This window comes from Drosophila mojavensis, unplaced genomic scaffold, assembly GCF_018153725.1.
Source record: "Drosophila mojavensis isolate 15081-1352.22 unplaced genomic scaffold, ASM1815372v1 contig_81, whole genome shotgun sequence".
NCBI classification, from domain to species: Eukaryota; Metazoa; Arthropoda; class Insecta; order Diptera; family Drosophilidae; genus Drosophila; species Drosophila mojavensis.
This window is the reverse complement of record NW_025318907.1, coordinates 4,955,650-4,978,014: the sequence shown is the minus strand read 5'-3', so window position 1 is coordinate 4,978,014 and position 22,365 is coordinate 4,955,650. Positions and strand designations below refer to the sequence as shown.

At 39.1% G+C, this 22,365-nt stretch overlaps 2 protein-coding genes across 2 annotated transcripts; both read right to left on the bottom strand.

The window, feature by feature from the left end:
• Positions 1–12,491: 12,491 nt before the first annotated feature.
• On the bottom strand, positions 12,492–15,004 carry LOC6580756. Its single transcript, XM_002006523.4, has 11 exons — positions 14,637–15,004; positions 14,532–14,571; positions 14,329–14,426; positions 14,149–14,271; positions 13,942–14,091; positions 13,735–13,884; positions 13,555–13,677; positions 13,366–13,497; positions 13,177–13,308; positions 12,970–13,119; positions 12,492–12,915 (listed from the first exon to the last, which is right to left on the bottom strand). Exons 1-11 carry the CDS (start codon positions 14,664–14,666, stop codon positions 12,568–12,570), a joined length of 1,476 nt encoding a protein of 491 aa, XP_002006559.2. The 5' UTR covers positions 14,667–15,004; the 3' UTR covers positions 12,492–12,567.
• Positions 15,005–16,351: 1,347 nt separating this feature from the next.
• On the bottom strand, positions 16,352–18,612 carry LOC26527643. Its single transcript, XM_015164397.3, has 4 exons — positions 18,456–18,612; positions 17,632–17,699; positions 16,986–17,099; positions 16,352–16,922 (listed from the first exon to the last, which is right to left on the bottom strand). Exons 2-4 carry the CDS (start codon positions 17,667–17,669, stop codon positions 16,457–16,459), a joined length of 618 nt encoding a protein of 205 aa, XP_015019883.1. The 5' UTR covers positions 17,670–17,699; positions 18,456–18,612; the 3' UTR covers positions 16,352–16,456.
• Positions 18,613–22,365: the final 3,753 nt, after the last annotated feature.

Genomic DNA, 22,365 nt, shown 5'->3' with positions numbered 1-22,365 from the left:
ACGCCAAAAATTGAACATTTTTTTTGCAAGTAAATTTTTTAATTTAAAACACATTTTATATGCAAGAAGAGCAGCAGCGGCAGAGGCCCCCAACATCACAACTGAAACATAAATAAATCTGAAATTTTATGCACTCGGTAAGCTCCAAGCAAAGGGACTCTGAAAGAGCACGGCACAACGCCATTCGAAAGCCGTGTGGAGCACACATAAAAGCTGCCTGCGACTTGAAAAAAAGAAAATAAAGCTGAAACGGGTCGGGTGGAGGTAGTCGACTTGCAGATACCCTAGGTAGTTGGGGAAATTTATTTGTAATATTGTGAGTAGTAGGTAAAGAATTCAAGGGATTCATTCTATAGACTCAAATAATTGGAAAAAGGTCAGAGACCTTGGGAGATACTCTAAGCTGATTTTAATCATATTTTTTTTTAAATTAAGTTAATATATAAGAAATACCTTTTCTAAATAAAACCAATCGGAATATATGAATAATCCTTAATATTTGGGAAACCTTAAGCGGTTCCTGATTATATGTCTTTTTTTTTTTTTTTTAATAAAGTTGTAGGCTTATAGGAATAGAAAGTTAAGATAGCATTTTGATTAATTATCGAACATCAACTATAATTTCATCGAGCATACTGCCATCGATACTCAATAAGAATGTCATTTATAGTAGAAGAAGGATATCAATGCGAATAGACAATGGAAAGCCGACAGAAACAAATGAGTTTAGTTAATTTTAAATCAATTTTAAATCAATGTCTAGATTGGAAAAAATCGAGGGGCTTAAACTCTTCAGTTTAAGAGATGCCCTAAGCTATTTGACTATTATTTATTTTATTTATTTATATGGGACACTTTATTTTTTATCAATTTATGGTATACAAAAGTGTTGTGTTTTACATTTTTTAAATTTAAGAGTACAGAACACATTATCCTATTTAACTATTATATAAATTTAACAAAATTTCATATTCATTTTCTACTCTGAGATGAATAAAAACTATGTATAAAAAAACTTTTACATTAATCGTAAATTTATCTATACATTTTTTTTTTTATTTATTTTGCAAATTAAAGAATTCGCCTGCCATTTAGCTCATATACTCTTTGAGCTCTAGTTAATTAGAGCAAATATTTAATTTATTAAATATATATAAATACGGTGATACAGATAAATCTATATATATGATATATTTTCCGCATCTACATTCGCTTTCCTTTAACTCTCACATGTATTGTCACAAAAATCATCTACCCCTTCTAACCAACTCCAATGGGCTGTGTGTATGAAAAACAACAAACTTTTGTTTTCCAAAAGTTCTTCACAATGTGGCTCTTATGCTCTTGTTGCTGTTTGCTGTTGTTGTTGCTGTTGTTTTTGGTACGCTGTTAAAGCTGCTTGTTAAACATGCAATTTCTTTTGGCTGCACTGCGTTCGATTGCTGCGGTTCGACAGCAGCGACAGCAGCTGCAACAACAGGCGGCAAGGACAAAAGCCAACAATGGATTATTAGTGGCTCTTAAGCAAACACGGCCCCTCACGGGTCGAGGGCGTGGCAAACGAGGGGCGACTTATGGCACCGCACGAGTTCAAGTTCTGTGAGTGTGTGTCTGTGTGTGTAACATATATATGTGGCATCGCCTGCTGCTGTCGTTTAATCTTGCCCTCGGTATTCGTCGTCACTGGCCGCTACCCCCGCCCCCCAGCCCCGCCCGCTGCTTCCGCTCCTGGCCACGTTCACGTCCACGTCGCGTCTCCCGCCACAGCACCCGCTGCATTCGTCGCTGATTTATCGCTGAAATGTGGGCGTTTTTAATTAATTTCACTGCGCTGCGCTTCCAACAGATTTGTGCTTGGCTCTCTCATAAAGCGTTGTAATAAAATATAAGAAATACACTCAAAAAACAAAAATATCCAAAACAACAAATACACACACTCTGTCCCTCTCTCTCTCTCTCTCTCACACACACACACACACACACATGCTCACACACCCTGCTTGGCTGCGGCTCTGATTTACTTCGCAGTTTCGCACTCGCAATTGGAAGTTCAAGTGGGATTTCTTAAGTTCGCTTCATGGTCAACCACAAGCAATTGCACGATGTCTGGGCTTTAGTGCATTGAAGAGCTGCTCGAGAGTCCTTCCAAATTGCATTGTGGTTCCAGTTTGAAGTGTGCCTCAGGTGTGAACTGCGGGCACATAGCCAACATATTTGCATGTGTAATTGCTCCATAATTGGAATACGACACAATAGCGGCATTTATGTGAAATCTACAGCTGAGCTGGCTGAGCTTAGCTGCAAGAATCTGAAAATACGTTTCGAAAGTACTTGACATTCTCTGAGCGAACCTGAACAAGACTGAATTTTCTCTTTAAGAAACTGTTAATGTTGTGTAAAAGTATGAAAGATTATAAGCTGGAAAAAGTAGAATTATGAAGATAAGCCTTTTTTATTAAAAATGATTTTAATGCTAAGGCAATTAAGAATACAATTAATATAAAATTTTTATTATAATATACAATAATAACAATATAATAAAAAGTATGCACTGGAATTATTATGGAGCGTAAAATTGCAATTTTGTAGGTCCTTATAAAGAAATTAATTTGTGTATATTCAATATATATGTATGTACATATGCGAACATTTTTTTTTTAAGCACTCAGTTGACCCAGTTCTTCACTGTTTACGGGCTATAAATATTTGATTATTGCGACCTGAATGAGGTGATATTTGAGCCTTGTTCAAGCATGTCAGCACGTTGAAGCTGTCAAGCTGGTCTTTTGTCATTTAGTCAATAAATCCGTCAGTTAGTCAACCAATTAGTCAGTCAAGCCGTCTGGCAATCAGTCAATTCAATGTTTAATCACTGAACGTATTTATATACATATATACAGATATTCATTTTCTCGGAGTTTCATTATTTACCATATAACTCTTTTATATAGATAAAAATATAGAGTTTTTTCTTATAAATTATCCATAAAAATTTAGCGCACACAATTTAGAGCAATGCACTTTTCCAGGATATTGTTACACACACACACACACACAAACACGCACGGACACATACACATTGTATAAGTAGCAGTAATTCCATTTTTCCATTTTTGGCTAATTCTGTTGCTGAGGCGAAAACTTTGTGCTTCTTCTTGTTGTTTAGCTGCTTGGCAACTTTTGCAGCTTTTAATTCTAATTTTCACGCTGGCGCAATTTTGACGCTGTTGCTAATTTGCCTTCAACTTTCAACTTGGATTTCCAGGGAATTAAACCAGCAACCGACTGCAACTTGATGATGATGATGATGATGATGCTGTTGAAGGACACTGTGTCCTCAAATATGTATTTTGCTCGTTGCCAGCAAATGGAGATTTATGACAGTGCAGAGAGTGTTAAAAGTTTGCAAAAGGTTTGAAGAGTTTGCCAAATAATTTTAATTGACTAACTAATGGATTGCAATCGATTCGGGGAAGAGCACAAAAAATCGGAGTGAATCAGAGGAGAAACTTTTAGCATGTCACACGACATCAGAGATTTGGTTAAATGCGCCAGGCCAAGCGAAGCCAAGCCCCAGCAATGGCTGTTGCTCGACATTGCGGGTCACAACAATAAATTAATTTAGCTGCTGCAGCTGAATATGAAAATTGCTCGCTCCATGCACAATTATGCGGAAGGAACTAATTAGGATCCCGACCACGAAGAGGCCTCACCAGGGGCTGGTTGTAAAGCCACGCAGTTATATTAAATTTCACTTTATTGCATGCAAAAGTTCATTAAGCGCTGCAAATTCAAATTAAGCTGCATAAACGTAGGCAAAATGTGTTTATATTGCTGCAGTTGTTGTTGTCGTTTTATAATGAATATCATGAAATGTAAAAGGTTGCACATAAAACAAATTGTCACAACTTAATAAAGCCACAATAAATAATTTGCACTTTAAATGAATTCGCTTGAATACAAGGGCAACGAGGGCTAGCTGACAACAAGCTGCTTGATATGAAACCCGCACGCCTAAGCAATTAGAGACGATTTGGATAGTTCTGTTTGCTTTAAATTAAACTAGTTCTTTTCAGTTTATTTTTAAAATCTTAAAAGTTGGCTTAATATCTAATATATTGCCTAGTAACTCCTTTACTCTGTAGTACTATGCATAAGTTAAATTATGTATCTATACAAATAAATATATTATATATTATTTCATTATGTATTTTTAAAATGCTTTATTGGGAGTATTGAAGGAAACTCGAAAAAAAAAAACATAGACTATCATCAGCTCATACGGGTCATACTAACGTTATAAAAATTATATTAGTTTAGATTTAATCTTAGCATATCTAATCATAATCTTTTTATAAGTTTACAACCAACCATGTAGTAATTAATACTAACACCACTAGCCACTACATAGCATAATTTTTTTAAGCAATATCTCTTGGAATTCTAATGACAGTTGAGAGCTTAATGGTTAATGCATAGAGTGTCCAACTGAGTGAGGCAACTACTATTAAAAATTGCAGTGGGTATCTATTTGATACTTAAAGAGCACTAAAGAGATGTTTTAAGTAGTTAAGGCTTTGAGCAAACTGCGCTATAGAATAATCTGACATAATAAATAATATACATATATAAATAATATTAATTAAGTATATAAAATTTATGTTTAAAGTAAAATATATTTAAAAATGTCGTAAAAAGTGCGCTAAGAATCAATAAAGATTATATCCGATGATATCTGAATATCAAATTTAATGACTCTGAGAGTAAGTGATATGGATTTAAAGTGACAGCATGGGAATAGAAAAGCTATATAAGACTGTGTAAAGTTTCATGACCCACCTGTAAAATTAGAAGCTCTTAAAGTATCAAGATTCATAGGCAAAAAGACATAGAGAAAGATAGACAAATATCATCTCGACTGCTCACTCCAACTGACTAAATGCTGCATAAGGTCGACGATGCTTCCTTCTGGCTTTTAAGAAAACCATTATACGCTGTGCCCATTGTAAATGGGAATTCAGGGCATAAAAACAGTCCGAATTTGTGCGCTACTCCGGCCAAACTCGCCCTCGTTCCGTTGAGTTCGATGCGGCAAACACTTTGAGTTTGGAATCTCCATTTGAAAAATCTTCGAATTTAATTGCGTGCGCTAAAACTGGGTGTGAAGTCTTCGAGTATGCTAATTAAAAGGCATAAATAATGCAATATTTGAAGTTCAGCTGTCGGTGCGAGCTAATTGATTTACGAGCCTCAATAAAGGCGCGAGACCCATCGTTTGCCATTGCTGCTCAGTCGGCGAAAACTTAAACAAACTAATTTCCAGCCTAGGCTAGAGAGTTTTTACGATTAACCAGGCGAGTCAACTGGGAACTGGGAACTTTGAGCTAAGAACTGCGTCTGCGCCATGGGCCACGGAAGCCGCCTGACATTGAGATAGCAGTGAGAGAAAGAGAGAGCTCCATGGGAGCTGTTAAACTGTCCATGGCTGTGACGAAGTGAGTCGGAGCGAGTGTCCACGTTCGAGTTCTTCAATTAGTGTAAACACAAACGATGACACTGCCCCGGGACGGCAGAGCGAAGCCAATTTCGCAGTCTCTCGCGCAGACACTTTAATATTTAACGCGCAGACGATGGCGACAATGGAGCGGAGCCAAGGGACGAGGCCATACGCCAACATATTCCACGAATATGTTCGTGATCATAAAATTATAATTTATGAACAAAGGCGAACGCGTGGAGCATGGAGTGTGGAGTGTGGAGCGTGGAGCGGCCCAGTTCAAGTCGCAGCCACTCGGCCTGGCTGCGTGAGCTTATCTGACGATGGCATCTAAGTGCACATACAAGTACGCATGGAGGAGATGCCGATGCCGATGCCGATGGAGATGCAGATGCAGATGCTGCTGTAGTTGCAGATGGAGTCGATACGCGGGACGACGATGACAACGTTGACGGCGATTTGGAGCGACGCGCGCGTCAATTTTTGTATATTTCGTTGAAGTGGGACACGAGCAGCGGGAGCTGATAAGAGACTGCCGCAGCAGAGCAGCCAGACGAAGGAAGCCCAGTCGTGAAGGGTGAAGATGCTGACGATGATGCTGCCGATGCGGCTGCTGCTGCTGTGGCTGTTGCTGTTGCTGTTGTTCTTGGCTCTTGGCTCTTGTTGGGTTTCCTGGAAAGACGCCTCCGGCGATGGCAGCTCGAACAATATTTTCTTATTTATTTTGTCTCTCGCTTTGGTTTTGGGCTGTGGATGTGGATGTGGATGCGCTTGACATTGGGGGCAACTGGTAACTGGCAGCTCGCATGTTGTTTGTTATGGCTCTTCTCATTGTTGCTGCTGTGCCATCTGTGGCCCGTTGAGGCAGCCAACTAATTTGCGGTTTTGTTGCGAACCAAACGTCCAGAGTGTCTGTAATTTCCTTTTCCAGTTTGGGTTCAGGTCCGAACTTCAAGAGCCTTTGTTATTTTGCCACTTAACCAAACCGACACGCCATTCCGCCCCTCCGCCACTCATATGTGGTTTCATAAGTTCTGTTTGCTGTGCAATCTTTGGGGTCAGGTCAACAGCAGCTCTGCCTGGCACCGCCCCAACTAGCCCACATACTAGCAAGTCATTCAAATTAAATTCGGAATTAGCCAGCGGCAACTGCCAAATCTCTCCCGCTCCTCTCTGCTCTCTACTCTCCCCTCTCTCTGTCTGTCTAACTAACTTAGTTTGTTAGTTTTAGGCAAATTGCAGAAGACTTCACTTCACTTCGGCCTGCGTGCTTAATTAAATTCTTTTCAAATCCGAGACATGAATCAATTTCATGTGTTGGATCCTAAATCAAGGTTTCTCCCTTTTAATTGCAATTGGGTTAGCTGCCAAGTTTTTGACAATTAAAGACCTATTTATGAGAGATTATTCAATTTCCCTTTACGCATAAAAGGAGCCTAAATTACTAAGAATCAAAGGAGATTTCGTATGCCACAATAATATACCCTGTACTTGTTTATTCTGAATCTGTATTTGTTTCATCTGTTTGTATGTATATTAAATACTTTTATTTAAATTCATATAAAAAATATATTTTTGCTGCAATGCTTTTCAGTTGTGTCACAAATTTAAATATATCTAGCCAAAATTAATTTTAAGGTATAATTAATCTGCCATAAAATACAGTTTGATTTAATTTCTCAAATCTCAAATTTAGTAAGAATTAATTGCATTAAAAATAATAAAATAGACCAATAAGTAAATTAATTAAATTATTAATAATTTTTATTAATATATATATCACAAGATTTATATTAAAAATATTAATTATTCAAGTCTGGATACAAAAACGTAATAAATATAAATTAGTAATTAAAATTTAATAATGGGTTTTATTAAAACTGGACAGCTAAAACTATGATTGGAAACAAATCTGCATGCCATGGACTTATGACTGTAAAGTTTTATAGCTCATAGGTTCCCAGATTGACTCATTAGATATACAGACAGAAGAGTAGGGCTCAGAAGAGCAAGGATTATATGTATATACTTAAACGGGTCTGCTAGTCCTCTCTCTGGATGTTACATCAACGTATAACAATTTCTACGTAAAAAAGATTAAAGCACAACCTACTTAAATCTTTGGGATTTTAAAATTTAACAGAGAGTTTCGCACACACGCATTTCTGCTCAGATTTGTTAATGTGTGTGCGTTGTAAATGTATGTTCAAGCTCGATGCAGAAAAGTATTTTTAATGTGCATCAAAGCTCTTATACCTTTCTCACAAATAATAATGAAAATGTTAAAATTTTGCATGTGTATGAGTAAGCCCTTTCATGACTTTGCTACAGTCCTCGCTCAGCAGGCAAGAAATGGAAGCACTTGGTAGAGAAATTGCACATTTTGTGCACTAATGCTTGCAGAAACATATTGAAATAATAGCAGAATAAGCAAGAACTATAAATCAAGCGCGTGCAACAAACTGAAATTAAAATCCCATATAGGTTTGATAATCGAGCCTGTGTGAATCGAACCCAGAGTTGAATGGAACAAAGTTGTGTGCGAGTTTATGGTAAACTTTTATGGGCTAGAAACGTTTGCTCTAGAATTTCCACATGTATGTTCAGTAACAGTTTAAGACTTATAAAGAATTCAGTAGTAGGCAGAACTGAATCTTGATCTAGAGAGCTAGAGACATCAGCTCACCATTGCTCTGGCTCGAGATGCGAATCTTGTATGTAATTAATGCAAAGTGAAATATTTTGGTGTGTTTCATTTGGGTTTTCTGGCTGAAGAAATAACCAGAAATGTTTTTATATGCTATATTATAAATCTTTCATATATGATATATAAGCCATACCCAATTAGCTCCAACAATTGCTTCACACTCGACATGCAGCGCATTTTGTTGTAGTATAAAATACGTATTGCTTGGCAATGCTCGTCGCCTGCTAAGCTTAATGAAATGCGACATGCAACATAAAGTAATTTATTTTTAATTAATTTATAAATGCAGCGACATCAAAAATGGCCAGCGAGCAAGAAAAACATTAAACACGATCGCCAACAACAGCAGCAACAGCAACAACAACCACAAGGGCAACATTGGCCGCTTATCCCTTGTCAGGGCATCGCAAATTAAGCCTCGGCAATTTGCGTGATTTTATATTTCGTTTTCATTTTGTTTTTCTGTATTATTTAATTTCATTTTATTTTATTTTATTTAAAAAATGTTTTCATGCAACAAGCGGCACAAAGTGTCGCTGACAGGCGTGTCATCAGCACTTTGAGCCGATGCTGCTGCTGTTGCTGCTGCAGATCCAGATGCAGTTGCAAGTGTAGCAATGTCCAGGCCACGCCTCTATAACAACAGCAACAACAGCAACAACAACAACAACCACTGCACGGCAGCAATTTCATTAAAATTTACTGCACGCTGCAGCAGCAGCAGCAGCGGCAGCAGCAAAAAATGGTTGCGGTCAATTAACGTCAACAGCGTCTGCCCCAGGACCGTGCGGACCATGCCCTGGTTGCCGCCCTATACGCCACCGCCTCCTGGCGCATGCATCCAGCCATCATGCTGCTCATTAACAGCACGCTGACTTCACAGGCATTTTGTTTATTGTTGCTGCTGTGAATAAATAAATAAATTTCATTGACATATGCTCAAATAAATAATAGAGCAATTTTTTAAATTATTACCCCCAGACGCAGAGGCGTGCGGTTGAGAGCCGAAAGGATGCGCGCGATTATCCTTATGCACCATATGAGCTGGCTGGCTGACTGGCTGGCTGGACAGTGAATTATGATTGGGCAGTTAAGAGAACCGGACACGGGTCTCCAGCTCCAACAACAACTCCAACTCCAACTTCAGCTCGAAGCCAGACCACAGACCACAGCGCCATATAATAAACTGCCGAGGCGATGTGAACAATTTTTAATTTCCATTGAACAATGCATGAGGAGTTGGCATTCAAACAACAACAACTACAACAACAACAGAGCTGACAATGAGTGGGGGCCACTTGAGCAGAATGATTAAAAAATTATGACAATAAATTCTGAAAATAAAGAAAAGAAAGACAGGAAATTTGTTTCATATTTATACTGCTGTACATATATATACATATATTTATATATATATATATATATATATATATATATATTTATATATATATATATATATATATATATATATATATATATATATATATATATATATATATATTATATGTATAAATCCTATAGGGTATATTGATTTATATTTACAAATTTCGCTCCAGCGAAATTGGGGCTACGAAGGATATTGGCTTATTTGATAAGTAAAGGTTTCTTATATTTCTATAATATATTTTATTATTATGATTTATATTTTTTTATATTTCATTTTCTTTTTATTTTAATTTTTTATTTCTATAATATATTTTCTTATTATGATTTATATTTTTTTATATTTCATTTTCTCTTTTATTTTAATTTTTTGTGTTTATGTATTATTTTTTTATATTTTATTAAATACATATATTTAATTTGAAAAAATTATTGCTATAAAAGATCGCCAAGGAACATAAACTTTTAATATATCTTTCAAATAAGAACTGTCGAGTCAGAGTATTCAATAGTCAATTGCTTATTTGCAAAAGTTGGAAAAATATTTTTTTTTAACTGCGCTTTAATCTTTGGTCAATCATTTAGTACTCAGAAATACTTTACGCATGAAAATGTGCTGTTTACAAAAATGCATTATGAAACAACTAAAACAAACATTTCGCAACGCTGCGTATGCGTAATTTTGATTATCCACATACATATATTGGCAGCACTTAGTGCAATGTGTTTCCTTATCTTAAAATCACAACTGTGTCGCTCAGGCCACACTTATCTAGAGCCTTTAATCATTCGCTGAGTTATTTATTTGCAATGTGAGTTTATTTTCGTACCTGTTGCTTGGGCACAGCCGAAAAAAACGAAGAAATGTTCAACCACATTCCGCTTGCACTCGAATACGCACAGTGTGAGTGCATTGTGTACGGAGAGTGTTGACTTTGGTGCATAAATAAGCAAATATTTATGCAGCCAGGTTCTCCTCGACTGCCCGGCGGAGGCGCACAGTCAAACTGTCAATGCCAGCCAGCAGAAGCACGAGACACGAGTGCCAGAAACGAAAATTCGCAAATCAAATATTCGCCATAAATAAAGATGCGCACAGCGACACAGACAGACAGACAGACAGGCAGGCAGAGAGAGAGAGGGAGAGTGAGAAAGAGACAAGAGAGTGATGCAACTTCCAAGAAACAGGCAGCAGGAACATCGCAGCGTCCAACAATGCGGCATTTTAATAATATTTCGCTTTCAATTTTTTACACCTTTTTGGGCAAGCTGGGTGCGAACTGAATGCCTCTCCCTTGATATCTTATTTCGACTGAAATGGTTGCAATGCCACCTTTTGGCGGCTCGGTTCGCACACACACACAGCCATCTATATTTATGTGCATGCAACGACGACGCAGGTGTGACAACATGAAAATTTATCTGCTCCACCGTTCGAGCTGTTGCTGCTGCGGCTGCGCCTGCTCCTGCTCCTCCTCCTCCTTCTGTTGCTGCTGTTACTGCTGTTGTAGTAGTAGTTGTAGTGGCCTCTCCTTGCGAAAAGTCGCGAATGCTGTTGAATATATGAGAGTACGAGAATTGCATTTGGCCAGGAGTTGAATTTATATGCGAACCAGAGTGTGATTGTAGCCTTAATGCGACGTTAACTTTGCAAATCTGTATGCTTAAAGCAAATACTCCCATGATGAACGCAAGGTGTGCCCAAAAGACACCTGTGGCTTACACAAGAAATATGCTTATTGTGGATGAGCCCCGACTGAGCATTTCGGCACATTTCTTACAGATATACATATTTATTTACATACGTTCATATCAAGATGAATATAATTTGAACATTTCAATTATAGTAACCGAAAAAACTTTATGTATATTAGCTAATCAAAGGATTCTGTAGTTCTGGTGCAATGCAAGTGAGTCCCTACTTTATATACATATGTATGCAATTCTAGTGAATTATCGAATAGTACTATGGCATTGCCAACACACATAAACGAAATCAGAAACGGAACTAGGCTGAATGAAAAAATAAATACATACATATGTATGTATTTTAATAAATCAATTATTTCCAGCATAATATAATGCCATCGCATGGAACATTCACGTAACATTGAGCGCTATAAATCCCGATTTTCTCTGCTAGGCGGGCAGCCATATCCTGACCCCATTCTAAATAGGAAATCAGCGTATAATAGATTCCTTAAAATATACATATGTAGCAGGCAGAAGGCAAAGTAAGTTGAGACTACCTAAGGAGGCTACAGTTTCCAGTCAAGCATTCAAAGGGAGTGCCCAAAGCTAGACTCTGCCAAGATAACATTTAGTTATCTGAAATCAACATAATAATCCAGTATATAGCTGTCTATAACAGCTATCCTCTGCAGTAGCTAGTCTTATTGGAATCGTATTCCAAAATAGAATAGAATATGCGAGAGCGGGAATCCATAGTAGGAATGCAAATCCTGCCCTAAAAGAGCAAACAGAAATGGATAATTTGCTGAATAATTTTGATGCTGATGCTTCCACAAACTTCTCTTTGATGCCAGCTTCTCAAATGAATGTCAATTGCAAATATAGCAATTGATAAATATGAGTTGGCAAATATTCAATATAACGTGCATATGTATATGTATTAGCATATCAAATGCGAGAAGTTTCATTAAAATCCGTTAAGTGAACCGAAACCTTCGGTAATGCACGTCAACCTGCATACATACATATGTATTTGTATACATGTGCACACATGCAAACATGTTTATATGTATGTGCACACATGCATATTTCTCTGCACACACACAAAGACTCCAAGTACGTCATTCCAGGCATACAATTGTGATTGTATAAGTGCTATGAAATCCCTGCTTTGTTCTAGGCTCTCAAGATGGCGTCAAAGTAGTGAAGTCGTTTCAGTTTTGGCATTACATGCCTAATTCGTATATAATTGGGTATCGCAATAATTAAGTAAAGGTTAAAATAATAATTACATTGGCTTCTTAGGTATATCGTGGTGGGGATAATAAAAATGGTCTATATAAAAATTTATTAGCATTGTTGGGTCACGTTGCTTAAGTTCCTTTGGGCTCACCAACTCGGGCATCTTTCGGTTTTTAAATTTCATAGCAAACATCAGATGTTTTTCGTACATAAACCCGGCGAGGATCACATCCGGCTTGAGGCCACGAGCAAAGCCATTATTGACCGTGGCCTGGGGATGGTTGTTGTCCTTTAACGAGCGCAGCAGTGCCTCGGCAGCCTTATGAGTATTGACTAGACTATCCTCCCTCTTGGACGCCGGAGCAGCACCCGACGGCCTTTTACGAGGACGTCCCTGCAATAATAGGATATAGGCGAGGAACTAACCAAAACGAAAGCGAAAGCTTACACGTGGACGCTGTGCAACGCCATCATTGATCGTGGCCTGGGGATTGTTATCTTCCTGTAAGGAGGCCACCCGTACCGCATTAGTGTTTACAGCACTATCATCCCTCTTGGACGCCGGAGCAGCACCTAACGGCCTTTTACGAAGGCGTCCCTGCAACAAAAGGCAACAATTGGCAAGGAACTAATCAAAACGAAAGCCAAAGCCTACACGTGGAGACTGTGCACCGCCATCAGTGATCGTCGCCTGGGGATTGTTGTGCAGTACCGCGTTAGTGTTTACAGCACTATCATCCCTCTTGGCCGCCGGAGCAGCAGCCAACGGTCTCTTACGAGGACGTCCCTGCAATAATAGGCTATAGTTGGCAAGGAACTAATCAAAACGAAAGCCAAAGCCTACACGTGGAGACTGTGCACCGCCATCAGTGATCGTCGCCTGGGGATTGTTGTGCAGTACCGCGTTAGTGTTTACAGCACTATCATCCCTCTTGGCCGCCGGAGCAGCAGCCAACGGTCTCTTACGAGGACGTCCCTGCAATAATAGGCTATAGTTGGCAAGGAACTAATCAAAACGAAAGCCAAAGCCTACACGTGGAGACTGTGCACCGCCATCAGTGATCGTCGCCTGGGGATTGTTGTGCAGTACCGCGTTAGTGTTTACAACACTATCATCCCTCGGAGCTGCGTCCAACGGTCTTTTACGAGGACGTCCCTGAAACAAGAGACAATAGTTAGCGAGGGACGAATTGACAATAAGGCGAAAACATACACGTGGACGCTGTGCAACGCCATCACTGATCGTGGCTAGGGGCTCGTTGCGCTCCTGCAAAGAGGCCAGCCGTACCGCATTAGTGTTTACAACACTATCATCCCTCTTGGCCGCCGGAGCAGCAGCCAACGGTCTCTTACGAGGACGTCCCTGCAATAATAAGCAATAGTTGGCGAGGAACTAACCAAAACAAGAGTGAAAGCTTACACGTGGACACGGTGCAACGCCATCGCTGATCGTGGCTAGGGGCTCGTTGCTCTCCTGCAAAGAGGCCAGCCGTACCGCATTAGTGTTTACAACACTATCATCCCTCTTGGACGCCGGAGCAGCACCCAACGCTCTTTTACGAAGGCGTCCCTACAACAAGAGGCAATACTTGGCGAGGAAGTAATCAAAACGAAAGCGAAAGCTTACACGTGGAGACTGTGCACCGCCGTCACTTATCGTGACTTGGGGATTGTTGTGCAGTACCGCGTTAGTGTTTACAACACTATCATCCCTCGGGGCTGCGGCCAACGGTCTTTTAGGTGGACGTCCCTGCAATAAGAGGTAACAGTTTGCAAGGAACGAATTGACAAGAATGCAAAAACTTACACGTGGACGCCGTGCAGGAGGCTCGGTTGGTGCCCCTGGAGCAATAGCAGGAGTTGCAGGAGGAGCTGCAGTAGCTCCTGCTGCTGAGGGGGGAATTGCTGTTGAGATGCAAAATATGGAAATATTTATATGCAGGTTTGTAATATATATAAATAAATGTAAAATTTATGCATATAAACTATATATAAATGTATTAAACTTACGTTGCGTCCCCTTCGCAAGAGCCGCCTTTCCGCCGGGTCGCTAAATCAATATTGTTTATTCACATTTAGTTAATGTTTAAATATACAAAAAGTTAAAAAAGTTACCGATTGAGCTTTAGTCTTTCGTTTTCCCATTTTGATGCTGATGCTAATTTATTTGCACAATATATAGAAGCTTTGACAAGATATTTGGCTTGAAATCAACCACGTGAGCTTTAGATTGTCGATTGCTGAAGAGCCAACGTGCATTTTCCAGAGCTGCACAAGCGAACTGTCGTTATCGCGTGTCAAAAGAACTGGTTCGATTTCAGAACTGTCGCACTTATGGCGCTATGTTAAAAAGAATCTTCGGAATAATTTATGCAAATATAATGTATTAATATCAATTAAATATTTGCCGCTTTCAGTTCTGGGATGTGATTTACTTTATTTTAATTCCTAAATTTTTCTAAACTTTTTCCTAAAGCTCTTTAATGTGTACCAAGATATTCATGAAAAAAAGAAGGACGTTCCCAAATCCCATGCTGTGGCCAGATCAGCCCTTCGGCTAGTAACCGTTCAAGGTCAGTCTAACTCTCACTCACCAAAGGGTCGGTAACCCTAGGTGATGTGGACTCATCAATGGAGGGCTGGGCAACCCATACGATGAAATGCCTGCAATTTTTGAATATAATGCAGTTACATCTTCGGATGTGGCGCATTGTACACGGATAGGCACTTCTTCTTGTGGGCTGCGGGGCATGGTGCCAACGCGCAACAACATTGTGAAGAACTACGAGGTCAGCAATCATGCTCACAATGTTTGTCTTCGAGTTGCCATAACCATAGCCATTCAGATTGAGCTCCCTTACAGAAAGACGATGGCAAACGCAAGGATGGCGCCTCGAAGATGCTCAGAAAAGGGAATATAATGGAAATGCTCTTTCGTGCTGAAGGACATTGGAGACTACAGCAAGGATTCTGCTCAGGAGCAGATTTCGAAGGTATCGCCACTATCAGAAGCCCGATGAGGCCAACTAAATCAAATATGAATTTTACAAATATGCTTGGCGTGTTCAACTAAATAATATGTAATTAAAATAATTGCCATTATGACACCGCACAAAAAACAGGGAGATATCTCTCTCTCACTCTACCTCTCGCTCCCTCCGGCACAACTTGTTGGGCAAAAATCAATTAGTAAGTTTTGCTGCAGTAAATATCAAGAGGCTGACAACATAATGCCACCCAGGTGCTGTCGGACCACACACCGAGCACCACAGCCCCATGAGACGTAACGAGGCTAATGAAAATGAAACCTGGTCACGCACAGCACCCAAGCGGGCACACCGTACAGGCCAAACAGGCATCCAGGCAATGAATCGTGAACTCGTGGCCCAATATGGAACATTCAAATGCCATACGCATATATATACACTTATATATATGTATATAAATTTCAAGTTAATCCAGACACAGCGGGTCGTCCGCTGGGCGCCTGAGAGTGGATTTTGATCTTGACTCGGCCACTTTTCATTTCGTAGGAAAGTCCGTCTGTGGCGATTAGTCGTGGAGCCCAAGGAATCGAGTTGCTTATGACCATGTTGTCCATCTGGGGCTGTTGATGGGCGCCAGCTTTTAATCATTATTAATTATATGCTGCCCGGGCGCATAAATCATTTGTGCTTACTCTGCATTTATCTGCAGCAGCAGCAGCATCAGAGACCTGCGATTGCGATAGTCATCTGGCCCAGAGAGACGTGAGCAGGACGTTTGCTACAGCTACAGCTAGGGAGATAATCTATTCCTGGCTGCCTCAGGTCAAACGCTGAGAAATGTGGTTAATTATTTGGAGCCAGCTGAGCATCAGCGATTCATTTATTTATGCTGCAAGATAAATATTTAAGAATTAACAGCAAATCAGTCAAGCCGAATGAATCGCTAAATTAGCTCTTCTTTTGATTATGATACCTCAGAGAGGTTAGGCGCTCCATTCGGAGTGGAGGTGGCGGTCGCTTGAATACGATGCACACATCGGCGCACAATCTTTGCGCACCACCCAAGGTGACAGTTTGGCGGGCCAGAGCTTCCGCCTGCTTAAGGCTCATGGCCGGTTGCCAGTGGCTTTTCAGATATTCGGCGGGTCCAGTCGGCCCAGCAGCTCCGTCGCCCAATGCCGCAAAATCGACCAACGTAACGGTTTGTGGGCCTGTCACTGTTACTAAGTACAGGCCAGTCACATCCTCGCCAGCCACCAGCAGCTCCGTGGGGTCTGCCTTTTCGTATAGCCTTGAAATCAGTTCCACCACTTGAGACACCAAAATGCGCGAATTACTCGCGCGCGAATTCTCCAGCTTGCTGGACGCATCTATCAACATTTCGCGATCGTATCCGGCGCTATTTGCGCAGCAGCTAAAATGAATCGATGAGTAACACTAGATGGATAGCAGATATTATAGATTAAGATGGGCTTACTAGATTTGATCATCCAAATAGTAAATCAGATTGTTCACTGAATTGACGGCCAAGATAATTCCTCCATCAAATGAAACTCCCACCATGACGCTGCCATCGCTTGGCGCCTTGGGGCTGAGGAGTTGGAAGAATCAAGAGAATTCCATTTAGTAAAAAGAAGTATGAACTTTGATAGATCTCGAACGTTGCAGTCGGGTACAACCGACTGCGTTATACACTATCTCGAGTGTTAGTAATAGGCTCACTCAAATTTCTCAGATAAGTCTGTAGTCAGGAAACAACAAAACGTATCAAATTGGTTCAATGCAAGTGTGTACCCATTCTCTATAATTCTAGTGAATAATCGGATAGAGCCCCTCACTGTATGCGAGAGAAAATAAGAAGTGACCTAGGAAAAATAATATACATTTTAATAGACTGATTATTTATAACCATTTAAGCATTAGATCGAAATATCTATCGGTTTGGGTTACATATTAGACATATTATATATACTAATTTCCGCTTTTTGATTTTCGGAACAGAGTTTAGCTATTCAAGCGTTAACTTTACTGATCCTTGGGTAAAGTGACATCATTCCGCAAAAAACATTTTGAATACTCACCAATTTTTTAAACAAATCTACTCTGGCTAATCGCAGTCTTACCTCCTCTCTTTCGTTGCCTCTTCCTTGGGACTGGACATTTTAAAAAGGTGTTCGCCAAAATAAAGGTGCTGTAAATAAATAAACGTAAGTCTGTGTACGCACAAAGCTATTATTGAGTTTGTCACTTGAGAGCGCTGAGCGTGTAAACGATATCTTTGGGTCTTTGGGGGCTAACACAGTTATTATGGCTAAGGTTTTGTGTGTGCGCAACAAATTGGGTCTCGGCCACCAGCTGGGTCCGTCACTGTCATTGTCTGCGTCGCGCTGCTCAACGTGCCAAGTCATCTCGGTGGCCGGGCCACTCGACCCCGCCAGCTGCTATGCATGAGAGGATTAGCGGGCGTGTCGGCGCGAAAAAGTGTCAACCGCAGGCGCCGCTGGCTGACAGCCAAGTGGCCAGTGACATGGGGCCAACTGTGCTTAGACTTTGGCTAACAGCAAAACGGGTTGTAGTCGCTTGCCCGGTGGCCGATGGCCGATGGCCGACTGTCCGGGAGTTGACACTCTCTAGTTGGGCATCCAATATGAGGCTGATGTAAACGATATTGACAAGTCGAGGCTCAGCCGGCGCTGACGACAACGACACCTACACAGAGGGTCACAGCAGTTGCTCACTTTGTTGCCGCATCGCTGCTCAACTGGTTTTCAGCTCGTCAAAAGGCCGCCAAGAGTAAAGGCCAGCTGCAATTTTGCTGTGCCCTAAAAATCTAAAAATAATCTCAGCCTGTTCTGCCCAGCTGGCCAACTGGCCAGGAGAAATATTCGCATTCGCGCAATCGCATGCAAATTTTTAATGATCGTCATTAATTAAACGCAACACAAACCCAGCCAACGACGTGTCAATTAGCAAATCCAACCAGAGTCGCCCCTTTAAACTTAAAGGAATCCAAATGTTCTGAAAACTGGAACTTAATTGCTGATAACAATCGACTTTTATATTCCACACGCTCAATGACAACTCAATAAAAGCTGCTGAGCTTCGACGGTTATCGATAGGCTTATCTAGGGCTGCCACCAGACACTTGCAAGGCATATTCTGCGGCAACTCTAAAGGTCATTCAAATAAATTCGATTCCCGATAATTTTAAATCCCGAGGGAATAGCACTTTTCGAATTGTTATTTTATCGAAATAATTATTTTTTATCGAAACGGTAGAAAACCGGGATTATTTCGTGTCAGGTCGGTACACCGGGCATATACATATGTATATTCGACTATATATTAGATTAAGCAAAAATTATTTTAAGCTTAACCTATTGAAGGCTTTACTGACAAATTTATTACTTAACCTTTGCCTTACGAATTGCAAAAGGTTTGTGAATAATTTTTAAATTTAACTTAATCAAGATGACGGCCAAAAAAGATGGAATTCTTACGAATTTTTTTTTTTTTATTTTTTATTGGGTTTTTAAAAGGGGACAACAGCTTATGAGTTTGTGATGTTTTTGACTAAGCTGAGGAAAATTTATAAGAACTCGAATGTATTTAAAAAGTACTTCCATAACAAATAGGTTTTTATATAACATAAGTATAGTTATTAAATTTCGTACTAAAGTCATTTTTATGTGAATTACACCTTAAACGCTATACAAATTAATTTATTATATTCATATTGATCAACCTCATAATTCAAGCATAGATAAACAAATGATTGCAATCTGAATCAACAGTTATAATTCTAACTATAATATGTATATATATTTATTTCACTGTAATTATACAACAAGAGCAAATCTTTTCTCAGCTTTTTCTGTTATTTTCTTAAGACAATTCTGTTGTTTTTGGTTGTATTAGCATTCACATACATCATCCCAAGAGCAAGCGAAAACACTTTAGTTGATGATGATAAGTTATGCAATTACCGAGCAATTTGCATGTATTTTATGTTTTTCTTGCTGGCAAGTGGAGTCGTCAGTTTTGACAGCTCCTGACTCAGTGTAGTTGTAGCTGCGTACATTTCATTAGCTCGTTATGGGACCACCTACGGCTCACTCTACCTACGGCCTGACTCGCTGGCAGACGTTGGCTGTTGGTTGGCTGCGATTCGTTGTTGAGACCAGACCCTCAGCGAAGCAATTAAGTTGAAAATCAGTTGTTAAAAGCATCGAAAACAATCAGGCAACAACGGAATCGAACCAGGCCAATTGGAAGTACTTACAAAAGCGTACAAAAGGTAAAGACAACAATCTACAAAAACACTTCACACACGTCACAAATGTCAATTGTTCTCGATGCTAAATGTGATTCGCAGTTGTCTGACTCTTGAGTGGTACTTAAGTAAGACATATATTCAATTGATTTAGCATAGCTTGCCATATCAATTATCTTATTACCTACTTTTAGTATCTAAAGAGCAAAAACTGAAGTTTGACTCGAGAATGCACGAAAGAAATTTATTAAGGGAAAGTATGCAAAGAGTAAAATTGAATTTTAGTCATGTAAGTCTCCTGCTCTCATTTCAGTCAATGAGAATTACTTAGAAGAGCAATGCTTGCAAGACGTAAGTATGTATAAAATCGATAAGTAAATACTCTTAAAAATTTTGCTGACAAAAATTAAATTTAAAACACAATTTGAAACGTATATATAAACGAATATAATTTTATAATATTACAATTTATATTAATAAAAATAAATATAAAAAATATTTTTTTTTTAATTAATTAAATAAGTAAAATATTTATAAAATTTATATCTAGCTTATAATTATTTTTAAAAATACAAAAATGAATATATTAGAAATATATATTAATATATTATATTTATAAATACGTTTATATTTGATACATACATGCATATCCATTAAAGCAATCCATTTAAAAACTATACCCTTTAATAAATGAAACTCTTAAGCAATCGAATATTGCGTAAATTGAATTCTCTTGCTCTCTGCTTTAATATTATTTAAGCTTAATGGAAGCAGACATCGGCTGCGGCATCTGCGACGTTCCCAGACATTGATCCGCTTCAACAACGGTCCCAACAACAACGTCGACAACAATCACAACAACTACAACGACAACAACGACGACAACAACTGCAACGTATAATCATAACAAAAAGGCCGGCAAAACAAAGGCGGCAATTGGTAGACATCGAATGGAATCGCGTCGGTTCGCTGATTTAACGCTGATTAATTGGAGCAAAATTATTATTATAGCTTGTTATTGTGGCGCTATTAATGCGCTACTTCTTTGTTCTCTGCCGTTCCTCGGGGCCTTGACAAACAAGGAGCAGCTCTGTGCTGGCTGGGCCCAGCCTCTGTAATCAGATTGGATTGGAGCACAAAGAGCGCTAGGGCTGCAGCTGCGATAGAAAGGTGTGCTTTCACCTTGGCGGACCTTCTAATTGATTTTCAAGAGCCTTGTTCATTTATAACCGCGATGTGCTAGCATTTAACCAACTTGCAATATCGCAACCAAAAACAAATCCTTAAATTGCATAACATATCGCTCTGCGACGGCCACCATTTATCAAATTCAAATAAAGGTGGGCAAGGACCAAAGAGGGTCCATCTATCGGCACTTCACAAAAACAAAAAACGAAAAACAAAAACATAAAAAATAAAAAGCAGAAAGCCAATCGAATAGGCGAGTGGGATCAACTCATGGCAGATACTCTGGGAGTAGAGCTTCAATTTTATTTATTTATTATTAAAAATCTTTATTGATTGCTTAATAAATCATAGAATATATAATTTGTATAAAAACATATATTAAATTTATATATATATTTTCTTCTTTAGTATTAAATAATTATTTTTATTAATATAATTAAATGGTACATATGTATATATATTTTTTAGATTAATATTAAATATGTTTAAAAATGTATAGGTTTTAAATATTTTATTTAATATTCAATATTAATTTTTAAGCGTATATTATTATTTATAATTGGTCGATTAATGAAATATTTATAAAAGCAGTATAAAAATGTATACTACATACATATTACAGATATATGTAATTAATATGTATATTTCTTTATGTATGTGTTAATAACTTTATTTAATATTAAATTGATTTTTTTATTTTTAAACGTATATTATTATATATCATTGGTATATGAAATATTGTTTTTTAAGTCTATATAAATATTTGTTCTATTGTCCAACTAGAGCTCATATAATTTCACTTAAATATGGGTGTAGAAATATTAGCAAGTAACTGAGTTTTACTTTAAATAATATTGTGCAACTCCTCTACCGTCTGGCCGCAACAGAAGTGTGAGAATAAATTCCCAAACTATCGACTCAGGTTTTCATACAAATTCGGGCAACTGTCTGTTGCATTGCCACAGCTGCAGTTCAGCCGTATTTGTAAATGACTTTCAATGGCTACAGGGTATTTAGCAAGCGCCTGAGCGACTGGAAACTGGCAACGCGAAGCGCGAAACGCGAAACGAGAGCCAGCAAAGTGAATTCCCGTGGAGCGTTTAATCAAACTTTACCGGCGAACGCGTTGCTGACAATGAGAAATTGCAACAAATTCGCGCGCATCGAAACATTCGCTGTGCACACAAAGCAAGTGGACCTGGCCGGAGGGACGCCGGGCGGGGCGGACTGCAGAGGGCGGCAGCGGGAGTTGTTAGTTTGGTTTTGATGCAAAATATAAAAAAAGAGAGAGAGAAACAAAGCGTTTTTCGGAGGCGCACACAAAAGAAAGGCAACAAACGGCGATCACGTATTCGCATCGAGCTCAACAGATTCGAGCTGCAGGTCCAGGTCGAGC

What these genes read in the sequence shown, in the direction of transcription:
- LOC6580756 (XM_002006523.4), bottom strand. Translation starts at nt 14,666, where the DNA reads ATGGGAAAACGAAAGACTAAAGCTCAATCG. An exon ending in GAAAGACTAAAGCTCAATCG is followed by an intron (nt 14,572 to 14,636) that starts GTAACTTTTTTA and finishes ATATTGATTTAG; the next exon opens with CGACCCGGCGGAAAGGCGGC. An exon ending in GCGGTGCACAGTCTCCACGT is followed by an intron (nt 13,309 to 13,365) that starts GTAGGCTTTGGC and finishes CTATTATTGCAG; the next exon opens with GGACGTCCTCGTAAGAGACC.
- LOC26527643 (XM_015164397.3), bottom strand. Translation starts at nt 17,669, where the DNA reads ATGTCCAGTCCCAAGGAAGAGGCAACGAAAGAGAGGAG. An exon ending in GAGGCAACGAAAGAGAGGAG is followed by an intron (nt 17,100 to 17,631) that starts GTAAGACTGCGA and finishes CCAACTCCTCAG; the next exon opens with CCCCAAGGCGCCAAGCGATG. An exon ending in TATTTGGATGATCAAATCTA is followed by an intron (nt 16,923 to 16,985) that starts GTAAGCCCATCT and finishes GATTCATTTTAG; the next exon opens with CTGCTGCGCAAATAGCGCCG.